This window comes from Heptranchias perlo, chromosome 4 (assembly GCF_035084215.1).
Source record: "Heptranchias perlo isolate sHepPer1 chromosome 4, sHepPer1.hap1, whole genome shotgun sequence".
NCBI lineage: Eukaryota > Metazoa > Chordata > Chondrichthyes > Hexanchiformes > Hexanchidae > Heptranchias > Heptranchias perlo.
Genome location: NC_090328.1, coordinates 118887499 through 118908213, shown reverse-complemented (window position 1 = coordinate 118908213; position 20715 = coordinate 118887499). Strand labels below are relative to the sequence as shown.

At 42.7% G+C, this 20715-nt stretch overlaps 1 protein-coding gene across 1 annotated transcript in view; it reads left to right on the top strand.

Annotated features, from left to right (window-relative positions):
• The first annotated feature begins 254 nt into the window (after window positions 1-254).
• LOC137320671 (atrial natriuretic peptide receptor 1-like) overlaps window positions 255-20715 on the top strand; it is a 50215-nt gene continuing 29754 nt past the window's right edge. The window contains exons 1-4 of the mRNA XM_067982350.1: window positions 255-293; window positions 7114-7219; window positions 12505-12646; window positions 14127-14250. Of these exons, the coding sequence (XP_067838451.1) occupies window positions 255-293; window positions 7114-7219; window positions 12505-12646; window positions 14127-14250 (411 nt within the window). The remainder of the gene's footprint in view (window positions 294-7113; window positions 7220-12504; window positions 12647-14126; window positions 14251-20715) is intronic.

Below are 20715 nucleotides of genomic sequence, written 5' to 3'. Positions count from 1 at the left end.
TAATAAAATGAGCAAAGGAAGTGACCGGGAAAGGAAAAGGTAAGTGGAAAATAAAAGGAATGAGATGCATAGAAAAAGACAAAAGAAAGGAAAAGGTAATTGCAGTTACCAAAGTGACAGGGAGAAGGAGAAATAATGAGATGATGAAAACACAGGACTATAACAAGGGGAACACAAAGAAAACCAGAAGAGAGAATTCAAAATAAGATGGATAAATGAAATAGAATAGTGAGATTTGAGAAAATGAAAAAGAAATGAGGGAAGACACAAAAATAGAAAATGGAGAGGAAAAGGTAAGTGGAAAATGAGAAAGGAGGAAGTGAAAGATGAAAAGGGAGAACATGAACAAGAATAATGAGCCATGACAATGAGAGGAAAGGGTAAGGAGAAAATATGAGAGAAACTGAAGAAAATATAGGAAGATGAGAGGGGGGAAAATAGAAAAAGCAAGAATTGTAAAGAAAAATTGTAGAAATAAAAGATTTGACATGGACAGAGAGAAAGGGAAATAAAGTATGAGGAAAAAAGAGGTGGGGAGTGAAGAATGAAACTAAAAAAAAGAAGGAAGTTGTGTAGAAATGAAGGAAATTAGATAATAGGAGAAGAGAAAGGGGAAAGGAAAGAAGAGGAAAAGGTAAGTAGAAAATGTAAGGAATGAGGAGAGTAAACATGAAAGGAATAAGAAAGCATATGAAATAAGATCATGACAGAGATACAATGAAAAAGGGGGAGATTAGGAGACGAGGTATCGAGAAAAAGTTGGAGATTTGAGGAGGTAAAGGAAACAGATAACCAAGATCAGGAAAGGTAAACATAAGAATTTGAAAAGTGGCATATCGAAAGGCAGGAGAAATTAGGAGAGCAATATTGAATAAAGATGAGTTTTTAAACAAGATGATCAGAAAAAAATAAATGAGAAAAGGAGATGTAGAAGGTAGACAAATTAAGAGTTGAGTAAGAAAGTGAGAGTGAATAATGAAAGATGTGAGAAAATGAGGGCGATGAGATAAGAAAATACAAAGAACACGTATGTGAAAAGGTAAATAGAAAATGGCAGGTGGAAATAGTAGAGAAAAAGAATGAGGTGAGAAAAAGAATTAGATAAACGAAATCGGGAAAGAAAAAGATGAGGATGGAAATGAAAGACGCACACAAAAAAACAGGCATAAGCAAAAGTAAGTAGAATTCGGAGATGAGAAAAAGTGAAATAGAATAATAAGGGATTTGAGAAAATGAGAACACGGGATATGAAGAGTGAACAAGGGAAATAGAAATATAAAGGGATGTAAAGGTAAGTCTAATTAAGAAAGATGAGAGCGAAATACAAATCCTAATCATCTATATGACCTCTAAGAAAGCTTTGCTGTGTCACATTCCAAATATTATCAGATGCCATTGTTAGAGTAGCCTTAAACAGAACTACTTTGAAAAATTGTAAACAATTTTACAACACCAAGTTATAGTCCAGCAATTTTATTTTAAATTCACAAGCTTTCGGAGACTTCCTCCTTCCTCAGGTAAATGTTCAGGAGCTCCTTGAAGCCTACGCATTTATACATATAGAACAATACATGGTGTTTACAGAATGCCCCTGCAACTGCCCGTTGCCAAGGCAATCACCGTGTTCAGACAGAGAGGTGTCACCTGCAAAACCCCCGAATACACATTCAACAAAAAAACAAACAGGAAAAAAAACAGAGAGAGGCAGAAACATCCGGAAGGCAGAGAAAGCCAGCAAATGACCCATTATATTAAAAACAGATAACATTTGTTCGCTGGTGGGGTTACATGTAGCGTGACATGAACCCAAGATCCCGGTTGAGGCCGTCCTCATGGGTGCGGAACTTGGCTATCAATTTCTGCTCGACGATTTTGCGTTGTCGTGTGTCTCGAAGGCCGCCTTGGAGTACGCTTACCCGAAGGTCGGTGGATGAATGTCCATGACTGCTGAAGTGTTCCCCGACTGGGAGGGAACCCTCCTGTTTGGCGATTGTTGCGCGGTGTCCGTTCATCCGTTGTCGCAGCGTCTGCATGGTCTCGCCAATGTACCATGCTCTGGGGCATCCTTTCCTTTGAAAAACGCTGTATTGAAATTGTAATTTATAATTTAAACGAACATTTTTCTTTGAGAATCTTGAATTGTTACTTAAACTTTCTCTTCTCTCTCTCTCTCCCCACCATCACCCCTGCCCCCCCCCCCCCCCACTACCACCAATCCCTGAAAATGTGTGCCTTAGACAACTGCAACTGTTTTACTCGAAAGGATTGTTGATACGTGTTCACGGTATAAACTGACTCTTAAAATTTCTTATAATGCTAGCCGTCCCCACTAGATGGCACTGCCATCTAGTGTAAAGAGTACAGTCCCCAAACCCAAAGCAAGTTTCTCAGTGTCAGTCCCACACAGTGGAAGACTGTGCATGGTGGATGTAATTTGTTTCTTTTAAGATCCTTCAAGGGCAGTGTAAATCTGGAACTCTCTTTCCCTCCAAAAGGCTGTGGATGCTGGGGGTCAATTGAAAATTTCAAAACTGAGATCAGTAGATTTTTTGTTTAGGGAAGGGTATCAAGGGATATGAAACCAAGGTGGGTAAATGGAGTTGAGGTACAGATCAGCCATGATCTAGTTGAATGATGGAACAGGTTCAAGTGGCTGAATGGCTTATTCCTGTTCCTATGTTCCCATTAACCTTAGACAAAAACAAACTGACTGTACTTGAGAGAAACTATTACCTGAGGGTTAAACAAGTGAGCAAGCGTGAGTTGCATCGGCTGAAACCTTAGTCTGCTGTATTACCAGAAGTCCAGTCATATCTGTAAACATTTAATGTGTCATGTTTTGTATTTCAATTTTAATTTTTTCCATTTGTAAATAAACAGTTTGGACAAATAGGCATAAGGAAAACTAAAGTAAAAGTGAAAAAATGATTTGAATACAATAATAACCAATAGAAAAATGCCTTTTTAACTTCAAGTTGTTTGAGTACTGATGAATTGCCCCTCATAATTCTCGCACCAAACCCTAGGTCATGGTACACTGGGAATTTTAAGCATAATTAATTCACTTGCCTGTGGAAGAAGGGAATTTTATAACTGCACTCAGGGACTGAAATGATTCTTTCAAATTCCATGTAATTTTAAAGCAAATTTAACAGTAAACGAACACACAAACATTCCTGTTTATTTCAGTCTGAAATTGGTAATTTTTGAAACCCGACTACTTCTGGGCACTGCGTGACAGAGTGGGTCTAAGCATATATGGGATATCATTTCAGATTGATGGAGTGAAAGTCTAATTTCTATGCCAATGACAGGATTCTACAGTAAACCTTGTGCACTTAATACCAAATTGGTGATTGTTGGTCTTCTGAGGTTAGTGTTGAAGCATGTTTGTGGGGCCGAGTGGCAAAAGCTTCACTCTGCATCTAACCCATGCTGGACCAGACCTAAACTGTTCAACTGACACGGTGAAAGCAATAGGGGGGAAAAAAAAGTTGTTTCATTACTCGGCACTGCTATTTCATCTTGTTTAGCAGAATATTGAATCCAAATATATAAATTAAAAACCTTAAAGAAGTTCAAGTAGTCCTTTTACTATTTGCCCTCAATTATCAGAAGGATCAGACTAAGTTCTCATCTCTTCATAGAATGATACATCACAGAAGGAGGCTATTCGGCCCATCGTGCCTGTGCCGGCTCGTTGAAAGAGCTATCCAATTAGTCCCACTCCCCCTGCTCTTTCCCCATAGTCCTTTTCTAAGTATATATCCACCACTCTAACAAATTGCTGTGTAAAAGAATTCTCCTCATCTCCCCTCTGGATCTTTTGCCAATTACCTTAAATCTGTGTCCTCTGGTTACCGACCCTCCTGCCAATGGAAACAGTTTCTCCTTATTTACTCTATCAAAACCCGTCATAATTTTGAACACCTCTATTAAGTTTCTGAAGACATTTGAGGAGAGATTTTCCCTTTGACACTCCCAGCATACAGCAGGTGCATCGAAAATTGTTCCTTGTGCTAGAGAAAGAGGGGAAAAAAAATCTTTGCTTGAATGAAAATTAAGTGCATTTTTTAAAAATCACATCGCCCCGGTTGCTGCTCAGCATTGAAATAATTGAATGCCATGTCGTATAATTGCACCAAACATGTTAAGATAAGTCTTTTTAGTAGAGCAAATTATGGCAAAATGAGACTGAGGTGAGTCCCTCAGTGAAGGGAAGGAGGAACCGTCTTAAATGGCAGCCATTGATATACTGCAGAAATGGGCCTGGCAGTAACTCATCTCCTAACTCTGCATTTATACCACAACTGTAGCATCGGAGTGAAGCAGTTTCCTCCAGAAAGTCTCACTCTTCACCCCTGTGTTACAGCAGAGATACAGACTATTTGGCTAATCTATGCCACCGTTTATGCTCCACACAAACCTCCTCCTCCCTATCCCCCACCTCTTCATCTCACCCTATCAGCATATCCTTCCATTCCTTTCTCCCTCATGTACGTATCTAGCTTACCTTTAAATGCATCTATGCTATTAGCCTCAACTACTCCGCATGGTAGCGAGTTCCATAGTCTCACCACTCTCTAGGGTAAAGAAGTTTCTCCTGAATTCCCTATTGGATTTACTAGTAACTATCTTATATTTATGGCCCCTAGTTTTGGTCTCCCCCACAAGTGGAAACGTCTCAAGAATTAGGAAAGTTCGGCCCCTGATTGTGAATGCAGGCTGAATTTACACTGACTGCAGCGTTGGTGCAAAGCACAACCATTTCACACCCCTCCTTGAGCTGTCGTGTGAATGCACCTTTATACACACTGCAAATCTGCAAAGCTATGGACTGTGGCTAATTTGACCTTCGGATTCTTTCTCCTGTTCTCTATTAGCACCACCATCCCAGGTCACCACATACCTTGTTGTCCCAAGAACTCCAGGTCATTAGATGAGGTTTTTTTTTTGGTTGTATTGTGAAAATGGTCGTTTACTTCCGGTGTCCGTCCTCCACGGTGCACGAGTGTCTATCGCGTAATTAAAGTTTTAGAAGTTTCTTGACTGTCATTCAGAGGGCACTCTCTACATGACCATCTGAAATATGGTTTTGTGGAATGCAATCAGGAAACACAAAGCTTCACTAGGCACTAATATATGAACATGTCAGATTATTTACCAGTTGCCCATCTATATGGAGAAACTGCATTCACTCCGAGATCATTTGTGACATAATTACTGCTGACCTACAATCTTGACTAAGGTGATTTAACTTGATGTTTACGGTTGCTTTAAGCAAGGGCCAAGCAATATCTCTTCCATATGCAGGCGAGAGTAACCAGCCCTTATGGATGGGGCAGGCAGAGAGCAAGAATGTCTTTGTGAGGAGTTTACAGAACGCATAGGTAGGGATTAAAGAGTGATGGACAGAGAGAGAGAAAAAAAACGAATGGAGAGAATGCCCAAAAACGTAACTAACAGAAAGAATTTAAAAAGGAAGAAGGTTGTAAATGGAAGAATAAGGTACACATTATTGGGTCAATCTGGTGAGCAGGCTGCATTAAAGGGCACTGCTGTCTCGTGAACTTATAGTGGCAATTTGCAAAGCATATATAGTCCTATAATTCCGACATGAGGAGAATGCCGAGTTGCCTACATTAACCATACATATATATATCTATTTACATGTTTGCAGGGTAGTGGAAATCTGGAACTTTTTTTCCCCCCCACCCCCCCCCCCCAAAAAAAAAGCTGTTGAGGCTGGGGTGCGATTGAAAATTACAAAACTGAGATTGATAGATTTTTGTTGGGCAAAGGGTATTAAGGGTTACGGAACCAAGGCGGCTAGTTGGAGTTAAGATACAGATCAGCCATGATCTAATTGAATGGTGGAACAGGCTTGAGGGGCTGAATGGCCTCCACCTGCTCCTTTGATCCCATGTTCAGTCAACACCAAGTTCCTGTTCAGCCTTTTGAAGTCAAAACGAATGATTAATCGATACATCTGTTTATAAATCGAGTTATTTACATAAAATGACCAGACTCTGCACCTTTACTTCCTGACCGTGTACTGTTGCTATGATTTGGAGTATTGTCCAGCCAAAGGGCTGTAGAACTGATGTTTGGTGCCCTGTTGAATCTGCAACTCTGCTTGTTTGCCACACACACATGGGTTAGGTTGGATGCCCAAGTTACTGCCCAATCTCATGAAGCCAAAGTGCACCATTTACAGTTGGTTTAAACGTTATCTGATGTGCCTCGTATTCTCAAGTTTCATTTCAAGCAAATTCTACACCTGGGGGCAGAGGGAGGTTCAAGAATTTTGGCTGTGCAAACCAAACAATTTGGGTTTTCCTTCCAGCTGATATTTTGTGTGTGAAGTGGTTCGATCTTTGGTTCGATGTAGAGAGGTGCAGATCAATATCCATAGGTATTGAGGTGGGTAATGGTGATATGGTCTATTGCCTTTCGCTCTTTCCCCCTTGTTAGTAGATAGTCTGGACCTTGACGCATGCTCATAGAAGCAGGTCTAGACCCAGTGAAACCGCTCAGAGAATTCACACAAGGAAAAATCACAGGCTTTTAAAAAAAATTAAAATACCCAGTACTGGCGTATTGGATTCACTTTGCATTGCACTGCGCTACAGAGGATTATGTCAGCTTCGAGGTCGGATGGATTTACTCATTTCGTTGTTTTCTATCTGCTGGTAGGTTTTTTAAAAAGTACTCAACGTTATATCTAATGTGCTCGACATTATTAACCATATAAACCCCACGAACCCTCTAGCTATTACAGGGTAAAATGTATTTTACAAATGAGCCCAGCGAGATCACGGTGGGTCGGGCAATGTATACAAACTATACTTGTTTTGACAAAAAGAAAATCATAGAAATCAATTCGTGTGTGAAACCCAATTGAAAACAGGAACTAAATATCCTGCCGTTATAAAACTTTAAAATCAAACATCACTCCGAATAGCTCTCAGTTGCTGAAAGAGAAGTCTTGGGTTCAGAAACTGGTTGTACCGTTCAATGTGACAGTTCTTTTTAACTGGGGGTCAGTATCGGATCAAGTGACATTTCTAACCAGATTGTTTGGACGGTTTGTTTCTCTCTCTTTTTGCGAAGGCGATGTTAACGAAAAGTACACGAGGATGGCACGACCTGGACAACACTGAATATGACTGCTGGCCCTTGGAAAATCCACATGAATACAACATGATAGATTGCGGGGGTGAGTTGCTATTTTACTTCGTATTATAAAGCAGCCGGCGTCGTCATAAGTCATATCATGAAATGATACAGCACAGGAGGAGGCCATTCGGCCCATCGCGCCTGTGCCGGCTTCTTGAAAGAGCTATCCAATTAGTCTCTTTCCCCTGTCCTTTCCCCATGGCCCTGCAATTTCTTCCTTTTCAAGTATTTATCCAATTCCTTTTGAATGTTACTATTGAATCTGCTTCCACCGCCCTTCCAGGCAGTGCATTCCAGATCATAACTCGCTGTTTAAGAAAAATCTCCTCTGTTTCTTTTGCCATAAGAGCGATATGTTTATATATATTAAAACCACACAAAACTGAGGAAGTAATAAGATATATTATTGGCCAAACCTTCAAACTACAGACTACTCTCTAGAAAATGCACAGAGGACTTTGAACCAGGATAGTGTCAAGTAGGTGAGCACATTGCAGATGCCCTAACTATAATCTTTCAAAGTTCTCTAGATTCAGGAACTGTCCCTCTAAAATGGAAAATTGCACATGTCACTCCACTTTTTAAGAAAGGAGAGAGAGGGAAACCAGGGAATTATAGACTAGTTAGCCGAACATCTGTTGTGGGGAAAATACTGGTGCCTATAATTAAGAATAGGGTGACTGAACACCTCGAGAATTTTCAGTTAATCAGAGAGAGCCAGCATGGATTTGTGAAAGGTAGGTCGTGCCTGACAAACCTGATTGAATTTTTTGAAGAGGTGACTAAAGTAGTGGACAGGGGAATGTCAATGGATGTTATTTATGTGGACTTCCAGAAGGCATTTGATAAGGTCCCACATAAGAGACTGTTAGCTAAGATAGAAGCCCATGGAATCGAGGGAAAAGTACGGACTTGGTTAGGAAGTTGGCTGAGCGAAAGGCGACAGAGAGTAGGGATAATGGGTAGGTACTCACATTGGCAGGATGTGACTAGTGGAGTCCCGCAGGGATCTGTCATGGGGCCTCAATTATTCACGACTTAGATGAAGGCATAGAAAGTCTCATATCTAAGTTTGCCGATGACACAAAGATTGGTGGCATTGTAAGCAGTGGAGATGAAAACATAAAATTACAAAGCGATATTGATAGATTAGGTGAATGGGCAAAACTGTGGCAAATGGAATTCAGTGTAGACAAATGTGAGGTCATCCACTTTGGATCAAAAAAGGATAGAACAGGGTACTTTCTAATTGGTAAAAAGTTAAAAACAGTGGATGTTCAAAGGGACTTTAGGGGTTCAGGTACATAGATCATTGAAGTGTCATGAACAGGTGCAGAAAATAATCAAGAAGGCTAATGGAATGCTGGCCTTTATAATAGAGGACTAGAGTACAAGGGGGCAGAAGTTATGCTGCAGCTATACAAAACCCTGATTAGACCGCACCTGGAGTACTGTGAGCAGTTATGGGCACTGTACCTTCAGAAGGACATATTGGCCTTGGAGGGAGTTTACTAGAATGATACCCGGACTTCAAGGGTTAAGTTGCGAGGAGAGATTACACAAATTGGGGTTGTATTCTCTAGATTTTAGAAGGTTAAGGGGTGATCTGATTGAAGTTTATAAGATATTAAGGGGAACAGATAGGGTGGATAGAGAGAAACTATTTCCGCTGGTTGGGGATTTTAGGAGTAGGGGGCACAGTCTAAAAATTAGAGCCAGACCTTTCAGGAGTGAGATTAGAAAACATTTCTGCACACAAAGGGTGGTAGAAGTTTGGAACTCTCTTCTGCAAACAGCAATTGATACTAGCTCAATTGCTAAATTTAAATCTGAGATAGATAGCTTTTTGGCAACCAAAGGTATTAAGGGATATGGGCCAAAGGCAGGTATATGGAGTTAGATCACAGATCAGCCATGATCTTATCAAATGGCGGAGCAGGCACGAGGGGCTGAATGGCATATTCCTGTTCATATGTTCCTATGTTTTCTGACAAAACCCATATTTGTAAATGGAGACGCTAGATCAGGAATATTGCTGTCTGATAAAAGGAGATGGGCCAATGTTTGAGAGGGATTTTTCTTTCTCTTTTCAAAAGCTCTCCCACATGCTGTGCGTTTCCAGCATTTGTATAATCAGTACAGATTTTTAAGCATTCAGTTTTATTTAGGAAGTAAGGTGGTTTTTGCACCTCCATAAATCACCAGTGAATTTAAATTCAAACGTACATTATCGAATTTGAAACAATTAAAATATTTTACCCTCCAAAAAAGTCATTCCGAGATATTAGTAGAAATTAACGGTAGAGAGAGAAAATTCAATGGCATGAACTGGAAATTAAACTCTGGGGATTTATTTTTTGGTAATCAACTAAAGGTTTATCATTAACGTGGTTGAAGTAAATGAATGAAATTGTATTCTGTGTGCTCTGCAGCAGGTTCTGAATGAGGCAAGGAGCCGAGCAGAAGGTTCTCTTGTCTCCACCCAGCCTCAGGGTTACGTGTCCTCTAGTCTTTCTGTAATAGTCTGAGGGTTCAGATTAGTGGGAATGGGGAGGAGTGATTACACTCCCCTATCTCGGCAATGATAGAAACTCCCTTTACCGCAGTTTGAAATCTCTCCGAGCACAAAGCCTCACCCACAACCCCCTCCCCGCCCCCTCAACCGTGTTTCTAGATATTTTCGTCCAGTGATTCTCCTTCCTCCCCCCCCCCCCCCGCGATCTGTTTCGGGGGCAGCAGTTTACGGGGTAACATCTGTCTTGGTTAATAACGGAACGGCGTTGCTGTAATAGGTTACAATCAACAGGTTACAGTTAATATATTACAATCCATAGGTTACAATGCATGGTTACAATCAACAGGTTACAGTTAATATATTACAATCCATAGGTTACAATGCATGGTTACAATCAACAGGTTACAATCAATATATTACAATCAACAGGATACAATTAATACATTACAATCCACAGGTTACAATGAACAGATTACAATTAATATATCACAACCAATAGGTTACAACCAAAACATTACAATCCACGGGCTACAATCCATAGGTTGCACTTGGGGTTTTGCATGGCGGGGGTTAACCGTGGCATTAATGGGCAGTTGGTGAATGAACAAATGAACAAGTAAGTGGGCAGAGGGAGGGAGGGAGCAAAATGTCAAGTGAATGGGAAAAGCGCAAAAGAACAAATCGGGATGGAATGAAATATTGGAAATGTAGAAAGAGATGAAAAGAAGTGAGTGATTAATCTCGTGAAATAAAAAAATTGTGAGTGAGGAGACGGGGGTGCATAGGAGGAGTAACATGAGAATGTAACCATGGGAATATAAAAACCTCTCCTCCCGGTGTGTGCATGTAACATTTTACAGCATACAATTAATTGCAATTACTGTGGTCTCAATTAGACTTATTGGCTAATAAGCTGAGTTATGAATAGATTAAATTTGTTAACAATTTAGAAATAATGCGAATACTTTAGTGGCAGATTTTTTTTATCCCTTCTCTCCCCTCCATCCAGCCATGCAGGATTTAAAGGGGCATGCCCTCTGTGTCTAATAATCTCTGAGTTTGATCATTCCAAAATAAACCGGGCTTTAAGGTGTGTGCACAATTTCTCTTCATCTCCCCTCTGGTTCTTTTGCCAATTAGCTTGAATCTGTGTCCTCTGGCTTACCGACCCTTCTGCCAGTGGAAATGGTTTCTCCTTATTTACTCCATCAAAACCCTTCATGATTTTGTAATTTATGTAATTCCTCATCATATCTCAGAAATATTATCTCAAAGCACTTCAAATGTAAATAAATTATTTTTGAAGTGCACTCGCTGATATATGGGGAGAAGCAACAGTTCAACTGGAAATGTGAATGTGAAATATAAAAATAATCTTGGAGCAGGAGACTGATCTTCTGCAAGGATTGTTTCCCATAAAAGTCTTATTCCCTCATGGCTTATTCCTTAACACATTTGTTGGGCTTTGATTCCTGACCAACGGTTAAAGTAGAGAAAAAAAAAGCTGCAGATGTTGGAACTCTGAAAGGAAACCAGAAAATGCTGGAAACATTCAGCAGGCCAGAGGGCTGAGGAGTTAACGTTGCTGTTTGTGGGATCTTGCTGTGCGCAAATCGGCTGCCATGTTTCCCTACATTGCAACAGTGACTGCACTTCAAAAAAAAGTGCTTTGTTAGCTGTAAAGCACTTTGGGACGACCTGAGTTCGTGACAGGCGCTATGTAAATGCAAGTTCTTTTTCCTTGTAAACGTTTGGTCAAAACTGGAAGATATCACTAATGAAGAGCATTTATAAAGGAACAGAACAGGGGGAGGGGTAAACACACTCCATTTCTTTATGTGTGTGTGTGTGTATTGTACCCTCTCCCCTTCCTTTGTTCTGTTTCGTTTTAAATGATTAAGTGGGAGCTTGTGAAGGAAGGATACCCTCTTCCCCCAACCTTCATGGCCATAGACCCCACTTAATCACCTTTGTACTGCATTTCTCTTGCATGCAATACCTTGCATACAAATGGAGAGCCCATAGGTGGAGTATTGATCAATTGTATTATAATCTTACATTTCAATTGTAATTTCACTGCTGGCATGATCCTTAAAAAAGAAATCCACAAAGTCTTATTCCATTAATAATGAAACACCTAAGTGATTTCCAGTGATTAAAATTAATTGTGGGCAAATCAGGAGTGCTACAGATTAGGTGCAGTGACCTCTGCCCCTACTTCTCCATTCAACACTCCAGAGCCTTACAAAATTTACCCTCCTCTGTTCTTGTACCTAGTAGTGTCAGCCATGGCTCAGTGGGTAGCATTCTCGTCCCCTAATCAGGAGGTTGTGGGTTCAAGTCCTGTTCTGGAGATTTGAGGCATATAATTCAATCTAACACTTCAGTGCAGCATTGAGGGAGCGCTGCACTGTCGCCGATGCCATCTTTTGGATGAGACGTTAAACTGAGTCCCCGTCTGCCTTTTTAGGTGGACGTAAAAGATCCTCTGGCAGTATTTCAAAGAAGACCTGGGGAGTTCTCCCCGGTGTCCAGGTCAATATTTATCCCTCAACCAATATCAGTAAAACAGATTTATCAGGTGTTTATCACATTGCTGTTTTTGGGACCTCACTATGCGCAAATTGGCTGCTGCGTTTCCTACACTACAACAGTATTTCATTTGCTGTAAAGTGTTTTGGGATGTCCTGAGGTTGTGAAAGGTGCTATAAAAATGCAAGTCTTACTTGAGTGAATTTTGCAACTGTTTTTCTAACTTGTATCAAATCCTTAACATTGCTTGTTTGAAAAACATATTTTTTCTTCCGCAGGTCTAGAGATGGCTTGGGTGCTGAGACCTTCTGAGAAAGTCCTCAGTGGCGAAGAATTCAATGTGACCTATGCAGTAACGGTGACAGATCATTTCTATCGCTGGGCGGTGGAGAACAGCATACTCTCACATGTGTCGGTATTGCGTGTGTACTAGAGCTAGATGTGATGATGTTGATGGTGACGTTCACTGATCGCACACTCCCAGCTGGGAGCCACGCATGAAAGGGAATGTGAATCGGAGACATTGTCGTGCCGATTCTCTGGCACACGCTCCCTTCCAAGTGCAGCTCCCCACTGGGAGTGCAGCATCGGTGAACTGGCCCTTTCGTAAATGGAGTGCTCAAGGGGGGGTGTCAAGCTCTTCCAGTGTTTTAGCGAGTTTATCGGCTGAGCAGGAAGTTCCTTACGTTTGATCCTTGTTCTGTGCTGCCATTGTTAAAAAATGACTATATCTAAATAATTAAAATCCCCACTAAGAGATAGTTGGCCGCACTCCATCTTTGTCCCAGTAGTTTTAATTCCATTTGCACTATTATCTCATAAATAGGCTGCAGAAAGAAGAAAATGAACAGTTTAAGTTGAGGGTGCCGCCTTCTTGAGTTAATAATAATTATGTTTATCTGGGAGGAGGTCTCATATTGGAGGATGCACCTTATATGGAAGGGAGACCTATACATATGTCTATGTGGCACTCTTTGTCTTTTAACTTCAGCTCTCACTTTCCTTCAATTATCCACCTTGTAAATTCAGGCAGAAAGGATGGATGGCAAATTGTTCTTGGGTACATTGGCCCATCTCACAGCAGGAATTTGAATGAATTGCAACAGAGAAGCTGCTAGCACTTTGGCCCAAAATAAATTTTGCCGAGAGTTATTTGAGAGAGGCATTGTTTTATTACATAGGCAGCATCCAAACAACTGTTGTAACTATGGCAATTCCCACCTCAAAAAGCACACTAGAAATAGATCAGGTTCAATTCGCGCTTTCCATCACTCCACCATTGGCGGCCGTGCCTTCAACCATCTAAGCCCTAAGCTCTGGAATTCCCTCCTTAAATCTCTCCACCTCTCTACTTCTCTCTCCTCCTTTTAAGATGCTCCTTAGAACCTACCTCTTTTGGTCACCTGTCCTAATATCTCCTAATATCTCCTTATGATAATCGCTCCTGTGTAGTGCCTTGAGACGTTTTACTATGTTAAAAGGCACTAAATAAATGCAAGTTGTTGTTGGTACTGTGCAGAGCGATCAGATAAAACTGCACTTTGCACAGAGCAAAACAAAGTGGGTTTAATATTTACTGTAGATTTTTGGACTCTGGGGGAAATCGAGGAATATGGGGATTGGGCGGGAAAGTGAAGTTGAGGTCGAAGATCAGCCATGATCTGATTGAATGGCGGAGCAGGCTCGAGGGGTGGTATGGCCTACTCCTGCTCCGAATTCTTATGTTCTTATGTAAATTATGACTGTGGAAAATGGCAGGGTTTAACAGAAAGTCCACAGATTCCATTTCTATGCAGCAAGATTGATCAGGATTTGAATTTCTCAACAAAAAATGAAATCTATTGACAAGGTCTTCCCATCTTCTGCAATTAATTCAAGTGATTTATTTTGCTACATTTAGCAATCCCAGTGAAGCAAAGACATTCTGTGAAGAGAAAGAGTGCCCCTCAAACTGGAAGAATGCAAATGAAGACAACTGCTGCGTCCATCATGCCAACATACACTCCTGCCCGCTGGCTTTTATGGTTAGTGATCAGATAGATCCCTGCCAAGTCTGAGACTCTTTGGGTAGGAATATACCATGCGTAACTTATTAAATTGTAAACAATTTTACAACACCAAGTTATAGTCCAGCAATTTTATTTTAAATTCACAAGCTTTCGGAGGCTACCTCCTTCCTCAGGTGTTTCCACATCGTTCACCTGAGGAAGGAGGTAGCCTCCGAAAGCTTGTGAATTTAAAATAAAATTGCTGGACTATAACTTGGTGTTGTAAAATTGTTTACAATTGTCAACCCCAGTCCATCACCGGCATCTCCACATCATAACTTATTAAACTCCACTTGTGCGTCCCTTTCTTTGAAAAGGAAACAGTGTAATCGGGAGATAAATCATCTGTCTCATTCTTGGAGCTCATTTAAACAAAGTCATTATACGGTGTTGAGATTATTATGTGGATAAAGTGACAAGTATGTTTGTTTACTCACTCGCTCGCTCAGTGATTTATCTGTTACTTCCAGGCAGCGGAGCCGTTTTGAACGTTTGCTCATTGGAGTGTATAACATGTTAATTTTAGACATTGGTTAAAAGAAACTTGCATTTATAAAAAGCACCTTTCACGACCTCAGGACGTCCCAAAGCGCTTTACAGCCAATGAAGTGCTTTTGAAGTGTAGTCTCGGTGGTAATGTAGGAAACACATCAACATATTTTCATTAACGTTCTCTCTGCACTTTTTCTTTAAGGCAGCCCTTAACCCATTTATTTGAAATGAGTTCAAACAGTAGAGGCAGGAAGTTAACAGAATGCATTAACCAGTGTTCTTAAAAGTAGTGCAAACAGGGGATTGAATCGCTGGAGGTTTTCCTTAACGGAGAACTCCAGTCTGTTTCTATTTGTGGATAAACTGAAATGTTCTGACCAAGAGTTACAGGGAATGTTTGTTGATGTCCAGTTCTGCTGCTGTTGGAATCCTCCTGAAATTGCTCTACTTATTTCTATGAATTCCAAGATGATTGCCTTTTCCATAAACTATGCCCTTTACGTAGAGATATGCATTCTGAGGTCTTGGAAAGGGCGCAGAGGAGATTTACTAGAATGGTACCAGGGATGAGGGACTTCAGTTATGTGGAGAGACTAGAGAAGCTGGGATTGCTCTCCTTAGAGCAGAGAAGGTTAAGGGGAGATTTAATAGAGGTGTTCAAAATCATGAAGGGTTTTGATAGAGAGAAACTGTTTCCACTGGCAGGAGGGTCGGTAACCAGAGGGCGTAGATTTAAGGTAATTGGCAAAAGAACCAGAGGGGAGATGAGGGGATTTTTTTTTTACGCAGCGAGTTGTTATGATCCAGAATGCACTGCCTGAAAAGGCGGTGGAAGCAGATTCAATAATAACTTTCAAAAGGGAATTGGATAAATACTTGAAGGGGAGAAAATTGCAGGGCTATGTGGACTAATTGGATAGCTGTTGCAACAAGCTGGTACAGGCACAATGGGCCAAATGGCCTCCTTTTGTGCTATATCTTTCTATGATTTTACAGTGCAGGCAGGTTAACTGTGTGGTGGCATCACAGCCCCCTTTCTGGCATAGATCACTGGATAGTCATCAAGGGTGGGGGCACCTGGTGATTTAGTTCCCCTTTGCCAGACACTGAGGCCAGATGTAACACCACTATTGTGCCCAGTTGAAATTAAGTAACTCAGGAGGCCAGTTAACCCTATTTTCTTAAAGTGATCGCTGGAGGCTGCCACCAAAAGGGTAACTACAAAATGTTATATCCACCTAAATGTGGAGCAAGGAGGAGCACTCCTCCTCCTCCTCCTCCTCCTCGCTCGACATTAAACCTGTGAGCAGCTGCCGGCCCACGTTCCCTCTCCCAGTTACCTTGCCCCCTCCTTCCCCCACCTCCCCAACCTGGACTTAGCTGCTGCCCTTGGCTGTCATCCCAGCCAGCCGCTCTCACTCCTTCTCATGACCACCGAGCTGCTTCTGTAGCCGCGATTGGTGCCTGCAGCTCGCGGGTAATACACAGGTGAGGCCAGCGGACCAATTTCCCGTGGACCTGCCATCGCCCTCTTTAGGCGCGTGCAGCGAGTGCTGCTATGGTCAGATAGTTACAATTTCTAGGCTGTTGATTTTCGGCTGGGATGTTAAACTATGGCCCTGTATGCCACCTGAGGTGGATGTAAAAAAAAATCCCATTGCACTGTTCAAAGAAGAGCAGGGGATTCTCCATTGTTGTAGTCAACATCACTAAAAAAGGTTATCTGGTCATTTATCTCGTTGCTGTACTTGGGACCTTGCTGTGTGCAAATTGGCTGCTGCGTTTCCCTACATTACAAAGACTACACTTCAAAAACATTTCATTGGCTGTGAAACACTTTGGGATGTCCTGAGGTCGTGAAAAGTGCTGTACAAATGCAATTTATTTACATAGACAAAGCAGTAGAATACAAGTCCAAGGAAGGCATGATCAAACTGTACAGAGCTCTGGTCAGACTTCACGTACTGCATCCAGTACTGGTACGGTAGCATAGTGGTTATGTTACTAGACTAATAATCCAGAGGCTTGAACTAATAATCCGGAGTCATGAGTTAAAATCCCGGCATGGCAGCTGGGGAAAAAAAATTAACTCAATTAATTAAATAAAATCTGGAATTAAAATACTGGTATTAATAATGGTGGCCATAAAACTACCAGATTGTCGTAAAAACCCATCTGGTTCACTAATGTCCTTTAGGGAAGGAGACCTGCCGTCCTTACCTAGTCTGGCCGATATGTGACTCCAGACCAACAGCAATGTGGTTGATTCTTAATTGCCCTCTGAAATGGCCTAGCAAGCCACTCAGTTGTACAATCTCGCTTAAAAAAAAAAGTCATGATCAGAATAAAACCGGACGGACCACTAGGCACCGGACACGACAAAGGCAAACCAAGCCCAGTCGACCCTGCAAAGACTTCCTCACTAACAACTGGGGACTTGTGCCAAAATTGGGAGAGCTGTCCCACAGACTAGTCAAGCAACAGCCTGACATAGCCATACTCACAGAATCATACCTTTCTGCCAACGTCCCAGACTCTTCCATCACCATCCCTGGGTATGTCCTGTCCCACCGGCAGGACCGACCGACCAGGGGTGGCGGTACAGTGATATACAGTCAGGGGGGAGTGGCCCTGGGAGTCCTCAACATTGACTCTGGACCCCATGAAATCTCATGGCATCAGGTCAAACATGGGCAAGGAAACCTCCTGCTGATTACCATCTACCGCCCTCCCTCAGCTGATGAATCAGTCCTCCTCCATGTTGAACACCACTTGGAGGAAGCACTGAGGGTAGCAAGGGCACAGAATGTACTCTGGGTGGGGGACTTCAATGTCCATCACCAAGTGTGGCTCAGTAGCAACCTCCAGCGATCATAGCTGCCAGACTGGGCCTGCGGCAGGTGGTGAGCGAACCAACACGAGGGAAAAACTTACTTGACCTCATCCTCACCAATCTACCTGTCGCAGATGCATCTGCCCATGGCAGTATTGGTAGGAGTGACCACCGCGCAGTCCTCGTGGAGACGAAGTCCCATCTTTGCACTGAGGACACCATCCAACGTGTTGTGTGGCACTACCACCGTGCTAAATGGCATAGATTCAGAACAGATCTAGCAGCCCAAAATTGGGCATCCATGAGGTGTTGTGGGCCATCAGCAGCAGCAGAATTGTATTCCAGCACAATCTGTAACCTCATGGCCCGGCATATTCCTCACTCTACCATTACCAACAAGCCAGGGATCAACCCTGGTTCAATGAGGAGTGTAGAAGAGCATGCCAGGAGCAGCACCAGGTGTACCTAAAAATGAGGTGCCAACCTGGTGAAGCTACAACTCAGGACTACATGCATGCTAAACAGCGGAAGCAACATGCTATTGACAGAGCTAAGCGATTCCACAACCAACGGATCAGTTCAAAGCTCTGCAGTCCTGCCACATCCAGTCGTGAATGGTGGTGGACAATTAAACAACTAACGGGAGGAGGAGGCTCTGTAAACATCCCCATCCTCAATGATGGCGGAGTCCAGCACGTGAGTGCAAAAGACAAGGCTGAAGCGTTTGCAACCATCTTCAGCCAGAAGTGCCGAGTGGATAATTCATCTCGGCCTCCTCCCGATATCCCCACCTTCACAGAAGCCAGTCTTCAGCCAATTCGATTCACTCCACATGATATCAAGAAACGGCTGAGTGCACTGGATACAGCAAAGGCTTTGGGCCCCGACAACATCCTAGCTGTAGTGCTGAAGACTTGTGCTCCAGAACTAGCTGCGCCTCTAGCCAAGCTGTTCCAGTGCAGCTACAACACTGGCATCTACCCGACAATGTGGAAAATTGCCCATGTATGTTCTGTCCACAAAAAGCAGGACAAATCCAATCCGGCCAATTACCGCCCCATCAGTCTACTCTCAATCATCAGCAAAGTGATGGAAGGTGTCGTCGACAGTGCTATCAAGCGGCACTTACTCACCAATAACCTGCTCACCAATGCTCAGTTCGGGTTCTGCCAGGACCACTTGGCTTCAGACCTCATTACAGACTTGGTCCAAACATGGACAAAGAGCTGAATTCCAGAGGTGAGGTGAGAGTGACTGCCCTTAACATCAAGTGTGGCACCAAGGAGCCCTAGTAAAATTGAAGTCAATGGGAATCGGGGGAAAAACTCTCCAGTGGCTGGAATCATACCTAGCACAAAGGAAGATGGCAGTGGTTGTTGGAGGCCAATCATCTCAGCCCCAGAACATTGCTGCAGGTGTTCCTGAGGGCAGTGTTTTAGGCCCAACCATCTTCAGCTGCTTCATCAATGACCTTCCCTCCACCATAAGATCAGAAATGGGGATGTTCGCTGATGATTGCACAGTGTTCAGTTCCATTTGCAACCCCTCAAATAATGAAGCAGTCCGAGCCCGCATGCAGCAAGACCTGGACAACATCCAGGGTTGGGCTGATAAGTGGCAAGTAACATTCGCACCAGACAAGTGCCAGGCAATGACTATCTCCAACAGGAAAGAATCTAACCACCTCCCCTTGACATTCAATGGCATTACCATCGCTGAATCCCCCACCATCAACATCCTGGGGGTCACCATTGACCAGAAACTTAACTGGACCAGCCACATAAATACTGTGGCTACAAGAGCAGGTCAAATGCTGGGTATTCTGCGGCGAGTGACTCACCTCCTGACTCCCCAAAGCCTTTCCACCATCTACAAGGCACAAGTCTGAAGTGTGATGGAATACTCTCCACTTGCCTGGATGAGTGCAGCTCCAACAACACTCAAGAAGCTTGACACCATCCAGGACAAAGCCGCCCACTTGATTGGCACCCCATCCACCACCCTAAACATTCACTCCCTTCACCACTGGCGCACAGTGGCTGCAGTGTGTACCATCCACAGGTACACAGCAACTCGCCAAGGCTTCTTCGACAGCATCTCCCAAACCCGCGACCTCTACCACCTAGAAGGACAAGGGCAGCAGGCACATGGGAACAACATCACCTGCACATTCCCCTCCAAGTCACACACCATCCTGACTTGGAAATATATCGCCGTTCCTTCATCGTCGCTGGGTCAAAATCCTAGAATTCCCTTCCTAACAGCACTGTGGGAGAACCTTCACCACACAGATTGCAGCGGTTCAAGAAGGCGGCTCACCATCACCTTCTCGAGGGCAATTCGGGATGGACAATAAATGCCAGCCTCGCCTGCGACGCCCACATCCCATGAACGAATAAAAAAAATGTTCTGTTCTCCAGGAATTAAAGGAGATTTTTGAGAACTGGAAGCATTCCAGAGAAGAGCCATGAGGCTGATTCCTAGTGTCAACGGTCTAAGTTTGAGGAAAGACTGAAGAAACTTGGGTCTTTCAGCCTGAACAAGAGGTGATCTTATAGAAATATATAAGATAGTTTAGAGAATTGAAAAAGGTAAATTTGGAATATAACTTTAAATTAAACTGTGAGCCTAGATCAAGGGGACACAGATTAAAACTAGTAAAAGGTAAATTTAGTACAGATGTCAGGGAGTTTTTCACTCAAAGATTGATCAACTCATGGAATGGATTCCCAGATAGGGTAGTGGAAGCAAAAACCCTGGAATCATTTAAGATACAATTGGATGCTGCAATGGTCGGGAGGGGGGGTCGGGGTTGGGGGGCTTAAGGTCTTTCTGGATAGATTAATTAAGATGAGCCAAATGGCCTTCCTTACCCATAAGTATCTTGTGATCTTATGAGCCAGAAAATGTGGACCCTCAACGCCATTGGTATCACTTGAGTTTCAGTCATTGATATTAGATTGGGATCAGATCAGCCATGATCTTATTAAATGGCGGAGCAGGCTCGAGGGGCCGATTGGCCTACTCCTGCTCCAATTTCTTATGTTCTTATGTTCTTATGCTAAACCAGACTTGGCAGTGCTCCAGAATGATCAGTTATCCATTCTCTAACACTG